We start from the raw sequence: 20,849 nt of genomic DNA, 5'->3' as shown, positions 1-20,849 counted from the left end.
ACCCAATTTGTGGATGCACTCTTCTCTTTCTGAAGGTTGTCATTGAGAAACCAAAAACTATCTTAAAAGGTAAGAGAATCGGATTAAAAGGATCTATTTAAACAGTCCAGCTTTGGTCTAAATCTGTAAAAAAACAACAACAAAAAAAACACGTCATCTGATTTTCAAAAAAGGAAAGAACAGAAATAAGCAGCAGGGAGAGAAAAAAGGGTGTAATAGACAGACAAGGACAAGTCTGGCACACGTGAGAGCGGTGTGACTTCGAGGGGTGCTAATGAACAGATCCAACAGGGAGAGTTCAAATAGATAAATGGAGTTTATTTCAGCGTTTAATGGTTCAGATGATCCAAAACAGCTGGGAGGATGTAGGAAGACGCATATGAAGGCAACAGAAAGGAAGCAGGAAGCAGCTTAGAAACATGAGAGAAGGGAGTAAATAAACCAAAGTGAAGGATTAAACGAGTAATTGACATGATGGAACGCAAATTAATCTAATAAATAAAAAAGACTGAAAACAGTTAAATAAATACGACCGATGAGTGGAACAGTCGCCTTATATTAATATTTTTGTTGAAGATGTTCTGAAGACTGAGGCGGCTGGAACTCAGTCTGTAGGTGACTGGACTGAGAAGCAGAGGGGTCTTGGTTCAAGGCCCAGTGTCCAGAACACCTTCAGAGCCCTGCTGAGGTACCCTTGAGCAAGGTACAAAGGGATATAACCAAGAGAGTTCCAGAAAGTGACCATACATATCGTAATGGTTCGTGTTCCATCCTGAAACCGCTCCTGGCGATGAGAACAACCAGACGTGCGAATCATGCGGCAGGAGGGTAGAACCAAGCTGACCTCGCCAATGAGCAGTGCTCAACAAATGGATGATGCAGGTCTCCTCCAGATTACGCCTGGCAGCAGAATTACTGGCTGGTTCAATTAAGAGGGGGGTGATTGTGTGGGGAAGATAGAGGGTGGAGCAGCAGGGCTGCGGAGGAGAAAAACCACATTTGTTATGTTCAGGACTCGTCCTATTTTTAAAAAGAGGTCACAGTCGCACTCCAGCCCCTGTCAAATTTGTTTATTTCCTCATTACTCATCTTCATAGATCTTTTTTCTCTGTGATGATTTCGCTCCCTGAGAAGCACAGAATTAGAACAGAAGTGAAGTGCACTTTTATCATCTTAAGTTTGCTGGTTTTCTACCTCCGCATCTCAGCTATATTTAGGGAACAAAGTGATGGCTGTGCACTTTAATGTGCAAAGTCCAATTCTCCCTTTCTCCTTATTGGAGCACTTTCATGTTTTTGCTTGCCAGTGTTAAACTCCTAACTTTTAATTTTAATTTTTTTCATTTACTGTGTTTGGTTTTGCTGTTGGATAAAGGGCGACGTGGTTCCGATGGTCCTGAAGTGGGGAAGTTTGTGGAGCGTAACACACCCGAGCCCAAAAACCCAGCTGTCAATAAACAACCTGCAGACCGCAGTCTTCATGTAATATAGATTTCTTTTTATTAGAAATAATTCACATTCATTTTGTGCTGTGAAAACTGTACAGAACTACAGAAGGTAAACTGGAACATTAAAAAAAAATAAAAGCAGAGACAAGAAAGTACAAATGGGTATTCAGTACAAGTACCTTGAGGTATGAACAGGACTAAGGGAAGGAGGAATCTGGACAGGACTTGGCTGGTAGTACATATGACTGAGTGACTGACAAGGTTATCAAAACACTGTCACAGAAGACGTGAGGTTCAGTTACCCATCGCTACACAGCAGAGAGTAATGACAAATATCCTGAAGCACAGTTTAAAGATATTCATAGGCTATCATTCATTTTATATAATACTTGCTTTATAGAAGTACAGTTATCTACCTGTCACAGAGAGCTCCGAATAAGGAGGCCTTGCGCTAATAAATCTCTAATAAACAAATTCCTTGAATTACTAATACAGATTTGTCATAGAATATTCTCATAAAGCATCTATATGCTCTGCACATATGAGGAAGATGGTATAAAAGATTGAAACCGTTGGTAAGAAAAAAATTCTGCCTAAATCGTAATATATCGATCTTGCTTGAGCATCAAGCACCCATCATATTGCACTATAACACACTGATGGCTAAAAACACAAATGTGTTGAAGTCTCGAGGACCCGATGCCGTGCTGGAAGTCAAATCAGCACCGAGAGCCTCTGCTCAGTCCAAGAGTTCTGCAAGGCTGAGAAACAAAAGGGCGATGATGAAAGGTTTTCCGACCCCTTAAATCCACATGTACAACATGGAAGAGCCTGCATCTTGTGCCAGCCGAGGGAAGGGGGGCAGTTCCTCCCCAACGTGTTTTCCCATCCAGCAATTTTCCCAGAGTGCACTGCTCTTCCCGTGCAAGAGTCCGTGTTCATCCTGGTGCTGGTGTTTTGGTAACAAAGCAAGATGCCGTAGAAACCAGGACATGTTACCTCCATCACCACTCAGCATGTTTGTCCCGATGCAGTCCATATGGGCTCACAACACATTGTAATGCTCTAAATCCTTATTTTAGAGCCTGTCCTCGTATATCACATTTCACTCAATAAAAGTTCTGCCAACCGGCTTCACAGAAACTATAGGCCAGAAACTATAGTCTAAAAACTTAATAGGGCAAAAGCAAAGATAACGACCAAAATAAGAGTAAATATTGAAATAATTGTGGTGATGTTAAGAGCGAGACGCACTGTCACTCCTGAAGTAGACAGAATTCTATTGGAAGAGTCTTAACGTAGAAGCAGTGAAACCAAAAACACAAAAGAAGAAAAAAAGTACAGCACAAAAGAAAAGTCTGTGCCCACACCAAACGGTATAGTGTTGGTCCTTCATTCTGCCGCTCTTTCTCCTAGTCTGGAAGGTAACCTGGCTGGAAGAGCAGCAGCCACAGATTCCGGGTGTCCTCCCAGGAAGAAGGGAGGATGGACCGCGTGTTATGATAGTCATGTTTTTCACCAAAGTTAAGTGAAGGAAAAAAGAAGCACAGACATGTTGACCACATCTTCTGAGCCAGATGGGCTCAAGAAACTCCCAGTGAAGCCGTAATGGAACCACAACCAGTCCTGGTCCGCGGAAACCACCGATCGCTCCACTAACCCTCTGACCTTCAGAGCCCTCCGACATGAGAGGTCCACACAGAGAAGCTACATTAAAAACCCCACCACCACTAACCCTACACCCTTACTACCTCCCTCCTGGCTCTGGTTGAGGGTTGAAGACTTTGATTTGGGGACCAACTTTCTGCCTTTCTTGGTTTTCCTGCACTATCCATGTTGGACACCATCCCAAACCAAAAAAGTTGACCAAGGTGAAATCGGGTGACATGACTAGCCCCCTTCCTTCCCCTCAGACCTCCGTCTGCAGGTCGATAATGTCCTGGCCCACCAGAGGGATGGTGGTGCCCGTCTTCTCCCACTCCACAGAGTGCAGGTCCCGAGGTGAGGCAGCGAGGGGCTCCAGGTCCTTGCGGACCCACGCGGGGGGTGACTGCGGAATACCCCGGACTCCCTCCCATGGCCTGTCCAGAGGAGCCTGCTGTTTGTCCTGTGGAAATACAACAAGAAGGCCCTTTAGAACAGTTGAGTCCCCATCAGGTCCAGATAATTCCTGATATAATCAAAATGTTCTGGGCTTTACTCCCTAAAAAGTGACATTCTGATAATGTCACTGACAATTACTCCACGAGGCAAGTGGAGGCATATATGATGGTGTGTCTCCTCTATACAGTAAATTTTGAGAATGTGAGGTTGTATAGAAACACTCACACTGTGGTTTGTTTTGTCACTTCCTCCTGAAGACACACTCCATCTCACAGACTGAAAAAAGGAAGAAAATACATCCTTATTCAAATGGTCCGAGGGTAACGCTAACTATAATTCAATAAACAAATTATTGTTTGTTTTTTAATTTTTGATGGTTTTAAGATCAAATTACATTATTAATTATAACACATTCATTGCCTCAGTTTTTTTTTTTTTTCAGAATTATTTTTTTCTCCACTTCCTGTAAAATCCCGACGGGAATATCGTTGGCGTTACCTTGCTGTCGGAGGCCGGCGACTCTCTGTCCTTCTCAGCATGATGTAGTTTCCGGTTCAGGTCCTGCAACATGTTCTGGTGGCGCTTCTTCGTGTGCATGATTTTCTGGAGAGGAAAAAAGCAAGAGGCTCAATCTTGAGTTCCATCACCTTTGGAAGGCAACAACTCCAATAAAAGGCCTCTGCAAAATATTTACCTCAAAATCCAATTCAGCATATCGCGACTTCTGTCTCTGCAATGTTTAAAGAAATGGGAAGAAAATTTAGATTCCAATATGTGATCAGTGCAGCAGAATGCAAAAACCCAGAAAAACATACAACATCTTACCTCCAAGGAGCTCATGGACAGAGTGGAGATGGTCTCGCTCTTGGACATCATCGAGTTCATGGACTCGAATGTGTTCTCCAGGCTGCTGTGGGTGATGTGAGACTCGCTGGACATGTTGTGGATGTTCTGGATGGGGGAGTCTCTCTCTGAAAACGATATGCTGACCTGGTCGGGTGGGATCGACTGGATCCCAAAAGCGGCTTGGGGCTCGGCGAAGGGTCCACCGAGGTGCATCAGTCTGGCCTGTGGCAGCTGCTCCATGCTGATGTTGTATTTTGTTGGGTCGTCTTTGGGCTTGGACCTCAAGGTAGAGGTAGTGTTGGGCAAGAGGACATAGCCGCTGCCCTCGGACATGCTGCCCTCACCCTGGGCACCAACCAGATCTGCATCCAGCTGCTTGAAGAGCTCCCCTTCACAGACGTACACAGGTTTTCCACAGGATGGATCGATTCCTCCCACCAGACGGCTCTTCTCCCTCCGCAGGGTGAGAGTGTGGCTGGAGTATTCCGGAACTGCCTGCATGTGACTCTTGCTGGGTTTGGACGGCAGCGTGTGGAAGTTGGACCCCATGGGGAGAGGCAGGTGGGGAGGGGGCATCTTCTCCTCGGAGGAGCTCTTCATTCCTTTGAGTTGAATAAAGTCGTTCAATAAATATGTTCCTTTTCATGCACGCAAGGCTCATCAAAAATTGAATTGCAAATGCAAATGATTAAGAGCACGAAAGCAAAGTAAAAAGCTCACCTTGTCTGCTTGAATCACCATCCTTTTCGCTGTCAGACTGCTGATACAAGAATAAGAAATGTTTTATCAGTGCTTAATGTATGCACATTTTCATTTAGGGATAGAATACAAGAGGCACTCAAGACATTAAAAGGGCAATAAGCCAAAAAATTTACCATATGCTGAGTGTGGCTATTGTGAAGGGAACTGCCTGAGTCTCCATTTCCATCATCCTTGCGGTCTACCACTCTGCACTTGACAGCTTCCTGAACCTAATGAGAGGAAATGAAAAAAGATCTTTCAAACCACGGCATAAAAAAACAAGAAAGTCTACTTTCCAACGCCAATGACTTTCTTACGTAAATGCCCCCCCCCTTACCTCTCTACGAAGGATGCAATGAACCATGACGATGATGAAACCCTCCAGAGAGTCGAAGATGGCAAACAGGATCTGGAAGAGGGCGGAGCGGCGGTCAGTGATGGCCAGGACCGCAGACATCCAGGTGAGGGCCAGCAGGGGCAGAACTACGCAGGAGCTCCACAGCGATGCCCTGAAGGGTTGGAAAACAGATTAGATGCAACAGATTGACTCAGACATCAAACACATCATCACTATTTATGCAATAACATGATCCATGAAACCTACCCAGCCCTCTCCTTCAGCTTCACATCGGTGATGCCATCTTTGGAGACTAGCTTGTTGAAAACCAGAATACCAATTACCATGTTCACCTGTTCATGAGACAAAAGGGAAAATGAGGCAATGCAGTAATGGGCAATGCATCTAATAAAAGAGTATATTAGGTTAGTGTATGTACCAAAACAACAGCTGCGGCAGGGCCAACAAAGGAGTAGAGAAGACCACCCTCAAGAGACAGCCAGCAGCTAGAGAAAGAGAGAGAGGAACTTTAATTCGTAAGTAGGCTGAATTACTGAAAAAAAATGCCCCAAAAATGGATGACTGAGACTCACTAGTTGACGGTGCCATATCCGTTAGCTTTGGTGAAGCCCACAGAGACGGCTACAACCAATGCAGGAAGGCCTAAATGAAAAAAAAAAAACGAAAGGGGAAAAGGTCAGACTCCGAATACATGAATTAGCTCTTAAATAAGGGCGACGCAAGCAGCGAGACGGCCAGTCTTACCCCAGCCCAAGCATAAGAAGCGTTTGCGGATGATGCGGTTGCGCAGACGACCAGTGACGGCCATGTAGGACTGCCAAGCTTCTGTCAGCACCCAGCAGAAAGAAGAGAGGAAGAAGAAGTGCAGCAGAGCTGCTACGAGAGCACACACCACCTGTGGGAGCCCGCAAGGAAGACAGGAAAGAAACGAAAGAAAGATGAAAAATCTGTGTCTACTGAGAAGCTACCTAACACCACCTGAAGCAGGGTGAGGGTTAGAGAGAGGTACCAAAGACTAGACGAGCCTCTCACCTTGTTGCGAGCTTGAGTTTGTCCGACAAGAATGAGAGCATTGGAGCATATGATGGAGAGGCAGAAGTTAATAAGGATGACGGAGCGCTCAGAGCGGATGTACCTGAAGGGTTGGAAAAGGTAGAGGAAGCAGATGAATTAGAGGGAGACCAGAGCACACAACGAATTCAGTTCCAGGCTTCCATATTCAGGTTACTTACTTCCACACGGAGACGTAGATGATGATGAGGAGCAGCAGGGTGAGAGAGGAGACCCCACAGCCAACAATGAGAGTCACGGAGGGGAGCAGTGCCTTGTCCATGATCTATAAGAGAGGAGACAAGAGCAAACAAGCCTTTTAGACCTGATTATGCACATGCAGACATACACAGACGTGGGGGGGGGGGGGGGGGTAGCAGCGCCGAGGTGCTCACACATGCGTACATCAGCACAGCCTCGGGGTGGGTGCTGCTATCTGGAAAAACAGACAGCTCCCTGTAGGCAAACAGTTGAATGGCACAATCAGGCCATGGCGGAGGCAAGGTGACCTCAAGGTGAACATGTCAGAAAGATGGAGAGGCAAACTAAACAAACGGTCAGGGGCACTGTGCTTCTCCGTTGGGCTCTGGACTCATCAAACGAGGCGAGAGGGACATGGAGGGGTATTAATCATTTCCCTGGGGAGGTTAAGGCGGCTGCTGTATTCAGTCATTAGACTTAAATGCAACGGCGACCTTCTAATCACTGACAGACATCTCAGCTTTTTTCTCTCTCCACTTTAGCTTAAGCATTTTCACACCCTTATCTTTGTGCCAACTAGCGGCGCTTTCCTTGTCGCTGCGGGAACGAACAGGTGGACCATTATCACCTGTGCATTAATCAGCCGCTGCCTGGCCTTCTGATCTCTGACAGCAACTTAGCGCCTGCCACCGCCGGCAGCAGCGACCCTCCTTGTGTTCAAACAGCTCTGGCACTGAACCTCCAGTCGAGGAAGAGGGGGCAGGGTCGTCTCTCCTGCTGTTCGCTCACGGGTCATTGTCACACAGTCACACAAAGCCCAGCTCCTTCAGACAGCCCATTTCAGCCATAACATTACTTACCCCCCACCACACACACACACACTCTCGTCTCTTCGAAGAGTTCCTCAGATAATTTTACACCTCTGTTCGGATTTTTCCTCATGATAAACCACACAAACAGATGGCTCCTCTCAACAAAGGGCGTAATTATATTTTTAACACAAAGAGCTGGGCGAGGCAATAGCTTAAATCCCCCTAAAACCTCGAATATGGAGGGGAGAGAGGGCAAAGACCCACCTTTGCCTGTCATTTAAGTGACAGTGGCAGTAAATTCTTACGCAGCAACTGTTTGTCCGGCACGGTTGCTGATGTGTTTGCAGTCGGACAGTAACGAGCTTAAACAGTTCAGTTTTCAATATGTGCTCCTCGTAGACTTTTGGGAAATCAGACCACAGCTGGTAAAATCCAGCCTGCGGCAACCATAGACTAATTTATTGCCACCTACAGGACAGGCATCCCAAAACAGATGGCAGATAGCGCAACATTTATGCCCAATTCATCTCGGAATGAGGGGAAAAGACATAAAATAGCAAGGTAGACATGGGGATAAGTTGCCCCCCTGCTTTGTCTCAGTATCTGGGCTGAATATGTGACAGTGCCTGAATCTGGCACATGTCCCCCTGTCCTTGACCACATCCCATGCTCTCCTTTTGAGTGAGCGGAGAAACTCGACCAACCCCATCAAGCTGGCAGGCCGAACTTCCTAATTTGGGCCATGGAGAGCATCTGCAGCGCTAACTATGTGGTCTGTTCCCACCGGGACATCGTGTTTCCGACACACACGATGATACAAGATATCTGAAGTCTGACCATATCAGATGGGAGACTGCCGCATCTGGCTGTTTTTCACATAGCCCCTCCTCCCTCCCTTCTCCCCTCTCTCATAAGACTCCCAAGAAGACATTATTGAAAATATCCACGCTACACATCAAAGGGTGGATGGAGAAGGAGGAGGGGGAGAGGAGGAGGAAGCATCAATGCATGACCAGACGTCTGTCGCTCATTGGCCCGCCTCTCTGGCATTTGCAGACTTGCTGCTGTGGCCAAAGAGGAAGATGAGGAAGAGTGGAGGTGGAGGTCTCATCAAGAATTGATTATACGCCAGGATATTGGCAGAACAAATGATTGTTGTGGTTGAAATGTGGGTGGCACGGCTCTCTCTGGCATCACGGATCAGGTGTAAATTTTAAATATAAACAATAGATCAGGTGCAGCAAAGACCTCATAGATTTAACAGGTAAAGGTGAACTCTTCCCACAGAAGCAGGAGACATATATGCACAACAGCTGCACATCTTATGCAGAAATCTTTTCAGTCTGTTACAGACCTGCCATTTCTCATGAGTGTTTAGAGGAGAAGGGGTAGGGGCTCTGTGTGTGTGTGTGTGTTCCTCAGCATTAACGAAAGATTTCACAGACCGAGTTTGCGCTGCAGAAGCCGTTGCCACGGCAACTGGAGAGCCAGCTACTGCAAAAGCTGCACAGTACATTGTGGAAAATTACATGTTGTCATTGCGCGTGAAAATTAGGCAATGCATAATTATGCATTTTTTTGGAATCCACGTGTCAAATGTGGAGAAAAACCACAAGAATAAAACACAACTTACAGTAAAGTAATCTGGGAAATGAATGTCAGTGAATGAAGCACATTCCCCAAAAGGCTGCAAAACGATTAGTTTTGCCATTTAGGCATCTTAATATTAGCAAAAATTCTAAGGTTGCACAACTGGCACGCCAGTGCGCAGTTATTTGTTTTTGCCTTTTCATTAATGCACCGCTATTTCTGCGCAGGAGCGTGTTGAAAATGAGAAAATTGTGAAATAAAAGGACGTGAAATTGCTCGATGAAATGCGCGGAAACAGCGAGGCGGCGACGGCAGAGCGCGCGAAAACAACAACCGCGCGATGCACACGAGCAAATTCCCAATCACGAATGTCGGAGAGAAAAGAGGTCGATGAGGAGACAGAAGAAGACTTACCGAGTCGAAGTTGACGCGCGCTAAAATGGCGAAGGTGGAGACGCTGTCACACACGCATTTGGTTCTGAATGAATGGACGGGAACCGCTCTGCAGCTCCGAGCAGACCAGGACCCAAGCAGAGAAGAGCTGCACAAGGAGGGAGAGGCAAAGGCAACGACGTGTTAGGAGAGGAGGCATCTGACAAATGCGAGCGTCTGCTAGCCTTACTGGCTGAAAAAAACAAAAAAAACCCCATATATTTCACAGAATGGTGCCTCAAAGATAGAAGTTTGACCGTGCCATAAAGAAAAACAGCAGTTTTACATTTTATATGATAATACAGAGATATCATAATATAGGTGTCCAGCAAACGTGATATACATTGAGTAAACATTGTTTTATGTGCTTTAAGGGACCCTGATTATATTAACCTTTATGTGCATGTGATTAACAGCAATGGGTGCCACAGTTAAAGGTGGCACTCTTTCATAATTCTGCAATATGGATTTTACAGCCCACATTTCTCATTGTAAGAAGTATTTTCCCTGCAGACATGAGAGCAACCTGCGTCCTGTACTGGGGACAAAGGACAGCGTGTTCCCTTCTTTTGTAAAGGCAGGAGGGGGGGACACGATGACAATGTGAGTTTTGAATAATAGTCCAGAGCACAGAAATCCAAGTTATTCTGTTTGTGGTTTGACGCAGAAATGAATCAGCGACTATTGTTCCGTATCTCTGCCATATCTTATACATGTATAACATTGGAGAATAACTGAGCCTAAGCCTTTAATGCAGAGAATAACAGCAGATAAAACCTTGGCTCCTATAAAACAAACAAAGAAAAAACTGCCGCTCCGCTGCCATGTTGAAAATGGCACATGTGCAGCTGTTCCTTATCTTTGAAAGCTGCATTTATGGGACAGCGAATGCATAAGATGTCCACTGATCCTCAGCTCAGCCACAGCTTCCGCTTCTCTCATTTCCACCACTTCTCTTCACCCATTAATCACATCAGATGTCCAGAGCTAATCTGATCTGAGTCCCACCATCCTCCCTCCTGAAGCAAGCCTTTATTCTATCCCTTTTCAGCAACTTCCTGTTCCTCCTGCTTGATTGTACATTCTAATATGTCTATCTGGATGTGCGCCTATTTTCCCTTTTGTCATCTGTCTCCGAGGCGCCACAGCGATTAACCTCAGCCTTCTTCTGTGAGCCCACGCTCTGGGCTGTGACCTCCTCGGATACTGTGACGATCTCACTCATTGATGTATGTAATAGAATTTGTTTGCGTCGCCTGAGCATCCCCCCCCACCCCCAAATCTCTGAGCGCAGGTGTGTGCGTGCTGACAGCTGCGTGATGGACGGCAGCACATCAGATGACGAAGGCCACCCAGGATATTAAAAAAAAAAAAGGTGTGACGTTTAGACACGCAATTAAGAAGACAAACTGTCCATACTTACGCATCACTCTCGTCCCATGAGATGCAGGTCTCGTTCACAGTGCCCTGCAGGAGAGGAGCAGATGGAGGAGTCAGTGTGGGGACTCTCCAAATAAAACTGTCCTGGCTGCAACAGTGTACTGTACACGTGTGACATGCAACAGCCTCACACCAACCACCTTCCCACACTTTTTTGCCACCCTTTGCTGTAAGGGTGCCACCCCACACAAGGCTAAAAAGGGCCACAGAAACTCGTTATTTTCAGGGTTTCTGAGAATGATCTGCTCAGCTACATGGACCCTTTGCTGGGGTTTCAACTGACAGTGACTACGGGTGAACGGCACCGTGTCACTGCAAATGTCAGCAAAATGTCAGCGGACTGTGATAAGTAAACACCAGGGGGGTGGGGTGGGGTGGGGTGGGGTGGGGTGGGGTCGTTGAGGCTCTGCCTGACCGGGGCGACTGTCAGGGACTCACGTTGTGGAGATGAGGGAACTCGATTTCAACGGGCGATGACAGAAGCGTCGGGGTGGGCTTGACAATCACCGACACCACCTTAGAGTTGAGCAGGGAGTTGTTGCTGTGGAGACAAAGCAAATCACAGTTGTCCATATGCCGCAGACGACTTCGGCTCCTGAGACTTTTTAATAACCAGCGCCATCTTGTGACAAATATGCTTCACTCACCTCTGGAAGGGAAGAATAGAAGCAAGGTTTCTGTAGAGGATGATGCCGGTTACAAGAGCATCGCTGCCATCTGGGGGTTAAAAAAGGCAAATGAAATCTCGGACTTGCATTCACACTGCTGCACACTTGAGCAAGAACCTTCTGTTTCCTCAAACCCACCAGACTGTTCAATGGACAGAGCATCGCGGGAGACAGAGATCTTCTCCTCTGAGGTCCTGATCCAGTCCAACATGCCCCTCCAGCCCTTCAGGGGGAATGTAAAGTTGGAGCTCGTGGTTGTTGGGCGTTTGTGGATGCTCATGACTGAGGAGCACAAAGAACGAGCACATTCAGAACCATCTTATGCAAAGGACACTTTCCTGTTATGTGACTGGCCGAATGTCACCTTTACTCAACAAAATCAGTGTGACTTCACAGGGTCAGTCGACGTGTGAAGAGTGTGAAGAACTCTTTAGAGTGATAAAAGGGTTTTTTTTTAGCCGTAGCTGAAGACGGCTGGGCTCACCTAAATTCTCAGTGACTTCGTAAATGTCCTGGAAGCCGCTCATTTGCATGCCGATCATGTTTACGAACTCCTCAACAAGGTGGAGGAACTCCTTAATGTTGCTTCCCTAAAAGTTGGGGGGGAAAGGGAGATAAGGTCAGATAAAGGGCAGTTTACATCAAGAGTAGAACCAATCCAACAAGATTATCTATCATACACGTCTGCCTGCGCTAATATCTACGTGGTATTCAACAAGAAGAAGAAACTGTTCTTGCTGCTATGCAACAGCAGAACTTCCCTAAGACCATAAATGGACAGGCTGTTGATTCATACTGGTGCTTTCTTCTCTTTTTTTTTTGGTCCTTTCTCTCAGTTGAAGGGAGGGCAGTCCGGCTTGCGTTTCTCTGACGCAGAACTGCATTCACGTGGGCGCAAGGTGTGTTCTTGCATGCATACGTGCTGTCCCTCTACAACCACCACAGATTGGACAGTGGGCGTAGTGATTCTCCCTGATTCAACTGCGCTCTGTCTCGCTTGTTCTCACCTAAAAGTGTTCAGTGTTTCACTGTTGCTGCAGCCTCAGTAATTACGAAGGCTCAAGCAAGTCAGCCAGTACTTCCCCTCTAAATAAAGAGCTGTTTTTGGAGGGGTTGTGAGCCTGTGATTCTCATTAAAACTCAGCACCCACTTTCATTTTTATATAAGGTTTACAGGTGAAACAGGACATTGGGAATTGTAAGTCAGCCTCCGTCCTTGTCCTCCTCTTATTTCCTCACACCCTCTTGCTACATACTGAGTAGCTTCTGCACACACTTATGACATCAACAGTTATCAGAACTTATTTTTTCCCCCGTTTCTATTTAGTCACACACAAACACACACCCTCTTATCACGTACCAACTGTGCCTCTTCCCATTTGTCATGATGTTCCTCCTTTAGTAAGTTGCTGATGGTCTGGACGTAGTTCTGCAGATACAGTAAGACAGAATTATAAGAGCGAAAAATAAAACATGGCTTGAAAAGGAACTATAAAGAAATGGCGGATCAGTCATTTCGGCTCATCCTTTTACCTCCACGTCAGCGTTGCTCAGCTTCAGACTGTTTCCTTTGTACAGGTCGGTTGTGTTTTTCAGGATTTCCATGATGGCCAACAGGTCGCCGCTGTACTTTGCACCTTCGTCGGATGAGAATCTCAGCCGTGAAATGACCTCAGCAAACCCGTCCATGCTTTGGCCCATCTGTGATTTGGAAACATAGTCTCTGGACTACAGGAGACAGAAAAAGAAAGGTTCATTTGAATCTTTGACGTTTGCCATCATTATCATCATCATCATTGCCTCCAAAAGCAGCTAGCATTTTAATAAGGCTTGTTTGTGATGCGTACCAGAAGCTGAATGTTCTCGTAGCTCTTAGAGACACACTTGACATAAGTTGGGTTTTCCCAGGAGGCGAGACCGACCGCATCCAGGGTGCAACGGCGCAGAATCATGCCTGTTGTAGGAGAAAGCGCTTATTTGTTAATGTTATGATGGGAAAACACGGCAAATAAAAAGGCTGCAGCTGTGGGAACCGTACCTGAAGCATCAGCAGGGCAAACGACTGCTGCCTCATCTCCAGCGGGGGTTTTCCTCCACACAGCCTCTCCGGTGTTCTGCTCAGCACAGATCTCATGGGGCTCTGAAGATGTGAGTCCAAGTATTAGGGTGAAGAAATCTTTTCTATAGCCTAAATCATGCTGTTTGGTAAGAACACTGTTCTACAGCTTCAGGGTCACTGACCAGGGCATCTCCTTTCATTGCACCGCTTGTGCTCCCCCTTTTCACCAGGGCAGGGCTCACCACCGAAGAAAGGCCCTTTGCAGACTCTCTGTCGCTGCTGAATCCCACCTCCACATGTTTTGCTGCAGCTGCCCCAAGAACTCCATGCATGCCAGCGTCCATCAACTGAACAGAGACAGGATTTTGAGCTGGGTTTAACACTTAGGTAACTTTAGTTTGGAAAGTAAACACTGAGAGGTGAGACTTCAGTTTTACCTGGACAGTCTTTCAGGAAGCAGTTAACTGTCTCTTTCCAGCTGCCATGGCACTCAGAGCCGCCGTAGGAAGGTCCATTGCACTCCCGTGTTCTCTGTCTGGTGCCGTTGGAACAAGTAGCCGAACACGCGCTCCAGGTTGACCACTCATTCCAATTTCCGTCCACTAGAGGGAGACATAGGAACACACATCTCGAGAGCGTTAAGAGGAGCGCAAGACCGTCAAACCACAGGCATCATGCTGCACTGATGCTATTGTTCGAGGTAAGTAGAGTATTTCCACCTTTCCTTCAAGCTCGACTGCCTACATTATCCGTAGTCTATTTTAATGAGCCGTATTTGTCTTGTTCAACGGACCTTTCTTAGAACCCCCCCACAAAAAAGCAGATAACTTGCTGTTTCTCTGCTGAATGGGTTATAAAGGATGACGACTTCCTCCTTTCAATTTAAAATGAAAAGGGTAATCATCTCAGCAATGACTTTGCTCAAGAGCCCATCTTCTCTTTTGCCCGTTAATTTAGCTGCGGCTCATAGAGACATCTACTGATCAAAACATGCAATTGCAACGAAGACATAAAAATCACTCCACTGAAGAGCAAAGCAGGGCACAACAAAAGGGAACGAATTTCTACAGATTTCAAATAATACCTCAAAGCATTTTGGTTCTTGAGAGGTAGCCCAAGAGGGGCGTTTAAAATGTATCAAGTGACCATGACTGCAGTATTAGTCACCGGCAATTATACAGCTTCTGAGTAATGCCCACATAAGCCATTTTCTGTGGAGGCGTCTGATTTAATACAAACCCATCTGTCTGTCAGTGTTTTTGATGTGATAATGTCAGTAAACCATTGAATTGCCATGTGAATCAGGAGGCCAAAGTGTCAAGGGTGCCAACAAAACTGACACACGGAAGCAGTAATTAAGAAACTGATGTTTTTATGTATGCTTCTAATTCCTGTGTGCATTGACGAGCGACTGGAGTGATCTGAAGTTCCTTGACTCACCTGGGCAGACAGCGATGTTGCAGAACTTGGTCTGTCTCGTTGGGCCGCGGCAAGGCTCTCCTCCATTCTTAGGCATCTTGCAGGTGCGAGTACGGTCACGATAACCTCGACCGCATGTAGATGAACAAAGGCTCCAGGGGGTCCACTCATCCCAGGCACCATCCACTGCACATGGGTCACATGGGAAGATGCTTCATTAAAAAATGCATTCTTTGACCCGAGTGATGTGCAGCAACTGCCCTAAAGGCCATTTAGTTGATCAGATCGTCTCTTCTCGGGTAAAAACCACTTTAAGGTGTTTACGTCCCTGTCCCAGGAAATGTCACTAGCATTTTCTTGGAGTTCTTCTCCCATCTGCTATGCTCACATTAGAACAGTAGAGGAGGAACTGTGCACTCACCGGTGCACACGGCTGTGTTGTTGCATGCGCGGTTCTCGCGCAGGGGTCCCGTGCACTGGGTGGTGAAGGAAGTGGTGGCACAGAGGCGGGTGCGGCTCTGCCAGCCCTCTCCACAGCTGACTGAGCACGTGCTCCATGGTGACCACTCATCTGTTTTACCATCTACTGCAGATGAATGAGGAATCATAGGATTAGTTCCCATTTTTGTCAGTATTGTTGTTTATCATGTAAACTGTTTCACCAGGCTCACCAGTTTGGGTGGCAACAACTCCGTAGTTAGAATCATCAGCGTTTTCTCTCTTCAGTCCAACGATGCCACGTGGGCTTTGGCTCCTGCTGCGCTCTTTGCCTAAGAGAAGACGGGAACGTTGCACGTTTATTGTGTTGAATTTGAGCTTCCTACATATGAGAGATCCCAGCTAAATGATTCCCTTGCAGGCGGCCTTACCAACACAGGCCTGAGTGTTGCAGGCCCGGCCTTCTTCAACTGTGCCCTCGCACACGCCGTCCTCGGGCTGGCAGCTCCGGCTGCGGACCTGGACTCCGCCGCTACATTCCTGGCTGCACGCTGACCAGCGCCCCCACCCTGCCCAGCCCTCTGCAGGGAGAGATAACAGAGACACAGAGTGAGGTGGAGAGACAAATAAAGTCCGCTCAAACCCAACACTTCAGTAAACGTTGAACAACAGCAAGTGGGAATGAGTCGAATCAGCAAGCCTGACTCTAAGGAACAGAACTCAGCACTCAGCTTGATGGATGCACCATTTTAAATGATAGCTGTGTGCTTTCAGCCACTCGGTGTGCACCACTGCAGAGCTGTGTGCGAGGCCAACAGAGACGTTGCTATGACTACCACAAGAGCTGCCCTTCGATTTCTGTTGCCGACTAACTGTGAGGGCTTTGTGCTTTCCTCTGAGCCCCCCACCCCTCCCAAAAAACCTAACCAAACAAACAAAGTTGAGACTCCCTACCAAGCCAACAAGAATCATAATGGGGAACTGCCAATATGTGGTTTCGGCCACTTGAGGCCAACAACTTCATTTACTTCTCAACTATCATTTACTTCTCATTACTGTGGGTCAGTGGAGGGCACATCCTCCACCTGCTCTGCAAACAGGGGTTATTACCCTGAGCAGCCTCAAAGACACAGACCCTGAGTGATAGAAGGGCTGGAGGCTGCACGCAGGGCCGTTTTCTTTGAAGAACATGGTGACCCACTGCCTCAAAAGAGCAGATCAGTCAACAACATTACATAACTAATGTATTCAACAAGATATTCAACATTGTGGGATGAATAGTCTCAGGTAACTTCTTTCAGTAGACTACATCACGTTTTACTTACTGATGATCTCAGCATCACGACCGTTGTCCCGGGGAACGGGAAGGCATTTCTCGACATAGACGCCACCTCTGTAGCAGCTTCCTGGCTTCCTCTTGGGGGCCTCCCAGCATTGGCAGGGTGTGTTCATGATGCCGCAGGGGTAGTCATGGGTGCTACTGGACAGGCATTTCTCCAGCCACTGGCACAGCATCTGGCAGGCGTGCATGCTTGGGTTCCTCTTCCCCACAACCAGAAACTCAGCCTTGAACTCACTGACATCGTTCTGCTCTTCCACAGTCTCCAGGCTGTTACTCGGCGCCACCTTGCGGATCTGCAGGAATTGTTTGCTGGACTCGAGATAAGTGACAGAAGTCGATGCGTCGCACAGTCGGACCACCTCGTCGAAGCTCTCCATACCCAGGTAGGTGCGAGAAGTCTCGATGAAAGAGTCGAACTGGAAGGTTCTGATCTGGCGAGGATTGCAGGGGTCGGTCGGCTTGGTAATTTTCATATAGACACTGTAGCGGCGGGGGTCGGGGTTCTGCAGGGTCCAGGAGCAAGGAGTGGAAGGCAGGGTTGCAGTGGATGAAAAGACCCCAAAGAAGCGATTCTGTTCCAGGGTTGCGCAGGTGGCGGAGGCTGGGCCAGAGGGTGTGCAGGAGGTCAGGCCGAAGAAGAGCAGAACCACGGCCATGCAGGGGCCTATAAGAGCTGACCACGCCATTGGGTCTGCCTAAAGAGATGATCCTGTTCTTATTTCGCTGATAGCTGGCTGTACCAGGTGGTTTTCTTTGACAGGTTACTGCACGAGAGGTGCAGATCTTTTGACTTATGAGGGAGCTGCAGAACAAGAGAACAAAAAAAGGGGGGGGGGGGGGTTAGTCACAACTTTCTTTCAGCAAAATGAAAGGTTTGTTTAAGCGTATTTTCTTCTTAAAATATGCAGGATATCAGTTTAATGTTTTTCAGGGTCAGGGTTTAGCATCAGATCACTTCAACAATGTTCCAGGGCAAATTCAATGATCTAAGCTGCCCAGTTCTCCAGCACATAATTGAGCGCGACAATTACAGTACTTCACAGCGGGTTGGTATCTTCAAGCTCTTGCTTTTCCCTCCCACACACCGAGCAGAAGCACAAATCATGTGCGTCAGTCTGACGTCCACAGGACTATCGCCACTAGCAACCAGACATGTATTACCATAGTTCTGTTATTCAAGCAATGCACTCCTCTAAATGAATAGTAAACAAGGGCAATGATGTGTGTGTCTGTGGAGAAATGCAATCATATACCCTGGTGTAGCAGGATCTCTTGCTATATGAAATACTGGTGCATGCATTTGAACACCCGGCAGTCACTCATTCGTGCACATTAAAATGCATGCATTCAAAATGTGATGCATGCACAATTGTGTTACAAATTGTGTATTTTGTCATGCACTGCAGACGTGCTGCATGCATCATCAAGGAAAAGGTTGCACGCGCGACTCTCTGTCCAGCAAGCGTCTGCAGAGTGCAGAGTTAAAAATCAAGGTGCACAGACCGGGTGGAAAATGTGACAACGCCGCTGCTCGGTGGCATCTTTCATTCAAGGTTATGCTTCTGTCTTCTTGTAATGTGAGTATACGAATGCATATCTTCGGCATCCTCTGATCCCACCTAGATAATACATGGTTTATGACCAGGTCTCTAATAAAGAAGTGCATGCTTCAAGTACTGTATTTTTTAAAATGCAACGTATCATAAAGGGTCAGCAGAGAGCGGCATAAGCTGCACCGCTGCCTGCAGCTACATCTACTCTGACAGGCACCTGCACCTCTCAAACACATAATTACTTAGCGCGCATCTCTTTTTCACATCACTGTGCCTCCCTCTCACCCTCCCTCTTCTGTGTGTGTGCAACACAGCAAAGACCTCAGCTCTGTGTGAGTGGGTCTCTCTCCCGCCTCGCAAAAACCGGAAGCTCCTTGAATGGGCATCCGATGAGGCACACGTTGAATGCAAAGTGGTCCAGCTGTCACAGGAGAGCTCTGTCTCCTGCATGGATTCTGAACCCCCCCGCCCCGAACCAACTCGCTCTTCAGCTGTCATTATCACCATTTCTGCAACGCAGACAGACTCTTGTTGTTATGGAGACAGACTTTAAAACTGGACAAAAGAGCAACGCAATACCCGACGCACAATTCCAAACCACAGAGGTTTTGCAGTAGCAAAGCTGTTGCTGGTACCTCAAGACTACATTCTGAGGCTATAAGAAACATGTGAATGTCCAATGTGGCATCGTCACTGCAAAGGCAAATTCAACAATTGTCACCTAAAACGATGCCTGCTACCATCGTGATGATTCGGTGCCCACAAACTGCTATTTATCTGCTCCTGTGCCTACGCTGCACATGAAACCACCTGGTTGTAACTCCACGTGACAGCGAAGATGCAGCCAGGCACATCTGAAACAAATTGCCACATCATGCTGACAGCAAGACCGTGCAGTTTACTTTCAGACGTCCACGATCCAGTTATTAAATCTTTAGATGAATTCAGTATTTGTTATATATAAGAGTGAGCCTCCTTCAGTCACAAATATCTTTGGAGAGGCAGACATAACAGTTTAAAACAGTTTCTTGCCTCAGTTATATAGTTTTCCAAATCATCACGTGCAAATTCAAGATACGAAATCATCTTGACTGCACAACTTGTGGCCCCGATCTATCGATATACTGACTGTTTGTGTCACTTCATCCAGAAGTATAAGGCAGTGCTACGACACCATACTAACATAGGACTTATATGTAGTGACGTAATATGTCTGAACAGTAATAAAAGTAATAAAACTGACAGTAAATGAGCGGGTTCGAGAGTTTCAGCACCACGGACAGCAACAGACTTCAACTCTGCACAACCGCGCGCTCATTCAGTGGTCAGACACAGACATTCCTCTTGTTTTACTTACTTTCAGCCACTTTCTTTGACGTCTTGTCAGTCAGAAGGCTCTCTATCCGGCCACCAGGTAGTTCTGGAGGTGTCGCGGGTAGCAGCGACTCTGAAACCGACGCGCTTCAGATGTGCGTTCTGGCCGAAAAACTTTCGCGGAGCTTGAAGTCGCTGACAGGATGCGACAGGTCAAGCCCGACCCCAGCGGGTCGATCCCAAGATTCAGTGCAGTCCGCTCTCACAAGCAAAGAAATATAAAATGACTCAAACCAAACTCCAAAGAGTTTACTACCAACTTAGTTTAGCCGCTGGTGTCCAGAAGGCTGGCGTACAGCGGAGTGACAAATTGGTCGTATTGGAGCTCCAGCAGACAGTCCGTCGATTCAAACGCTTTGGTCTCGCTTCTCTCTAAGCTCCAGGAAAAATGTTGGTACTTCTACTCCCGGCTTCGGAGTCTTCTTGCTTGCGGTCTTTGCACTGCAAGTGGATCCAGTCTCAGTGAAGCGCATGGCCTTCTCTGGGAGGTATATATCCAACCCCGCCCCCCCTGCTCAAGTTGGAGTTTGTGCGTGGATGGCGCGCCGAAGTGAATGAGACAGCATCAAGACGGGAGGGAGGGGGGGACGAGTAGCGTGCGGGGGAGACGAGTGTGTGCGTGCGCGCACGAGTGAACGAGAGCGAGAGAGCGCGTTAACACACGGAAGAGGGAGGAATCAGTGGAGAAAGGAGGGGGCTATGCAGCGAGACACAGACAAACGATCATGAACAGCAAATTACGCACATATCAACGCAGAGCCAAAGGTACCGGAAGGAGGTTCAGAGGATTGGGACTGCCGAGCACGCGTGCACAGCAGTTAACAAAGAGATGACTCGTCTGAATGTTGAAACGCCTGAGGTTTTACTGAAGGGAGAGGTGCAGCTGTTGCCGAGCGGTGTGAAGGACAGCAACGGACGGTTAGAGCCGATGCCTAAAATTCACTGATACAACCTTAAATCTCCTTTATGCCCATTA

General features: G+C 47.2%; 1 protein-coding gene across 3 annotated transcripts; it reads right to left on the bottom strand.

Moving 5' to 3' along the window:
- Window positions 1-1,476: 1,476 nt before the first annotated feature.
- On the bottom strand, window positions 1,477-20,344 carry LOC130518782 (adhesion G protein-coupled receptor B1-like). 3 transcript variants are annotated; one of them, XM_057021657.1, is made up of 32 exons: window positions 19,857-20,344; window positions 16,930-17,748; window positions 16,036-16,185; window positions 15,838-15,936; window positions 15,588-15,749; window positions 15,188-15,352; window positions 14,185-14,349; window positions 13,930-14,094; window positions 13,727-13,828; window positions 13,536-13,642; window positions 13,222-13,416; window positions 13,049-13,117; window positions 12,173-12,278; window positions 11,827-11,970; window positions 11,668-11,737; window positions 11,459-11,561; window positions 11,004-11,047; window positions 9,563-9,689; window positions 6,728-6,831; window positions 6,528-6,630; window positions 6,240-6,390; window positions 6,068-6,137; window positions 5,914-5,980; window positions 5,742-5,827; window positions 5,475-5,646; window positions 5,272-5,367; window positions 5,117-5,156; window positions 4,376-4,998; window positions 4,245-4,280; window positions 4,049-4,153; window positions 3,776-3,826; window positions 1,477-3,554 (listed from the first exon to the last, which is right to left on the bottom strand). In XM_057021657.1, exons 2-32 carry the CDS (start codon window positions 17,630-17,632, stop codon window positions 3,357-3,359), a joined length of 4,578 nt encoding a protein of 1,525 aa, XP_056877637.1. In that variant the 5' UTR covers window positions 17,633-17,748; window positions 19,857-20,344; the 3' UTR covers window positions 1,477-3,356. The 3 variants fall into 3 exon arrangements, with proteins under 3 accessions (XP_056877637.1, XP_056877636.1, XP_056877638.1); XM_057021656.1 differs by having other exon boundaries at window positions 15,588-15,752; window positions 19,857-20,343; XM_057021658.1 differs by lacking the exon at window positions 3,776-3,826 and having other exon boundaries at window positions 15,588-15,752.
- Between the last annotated feature and the right edge of the window lie 505 nt (window positions 20,345-20,849).

This window comes from Takifugu flavidus, chromosome 21 (assembly GCF_003711565.1).
Source record: "Takifugu flavidus isolate HTHZ2018 chromosome 21, ASM371156v2, whole genome shotgun sequence".
Lineage (NCBI taxonomy): Eukaryota > Metazoa > Chordata > Actinopteri > Tetraodontiformes > Tetraodontidae > Takifugu > Takifugu flavidus.
Note: the sequence above shows the minus strand (reverse complement) of the source record. Positions and strands in the feature narration are given on the sequence as shown.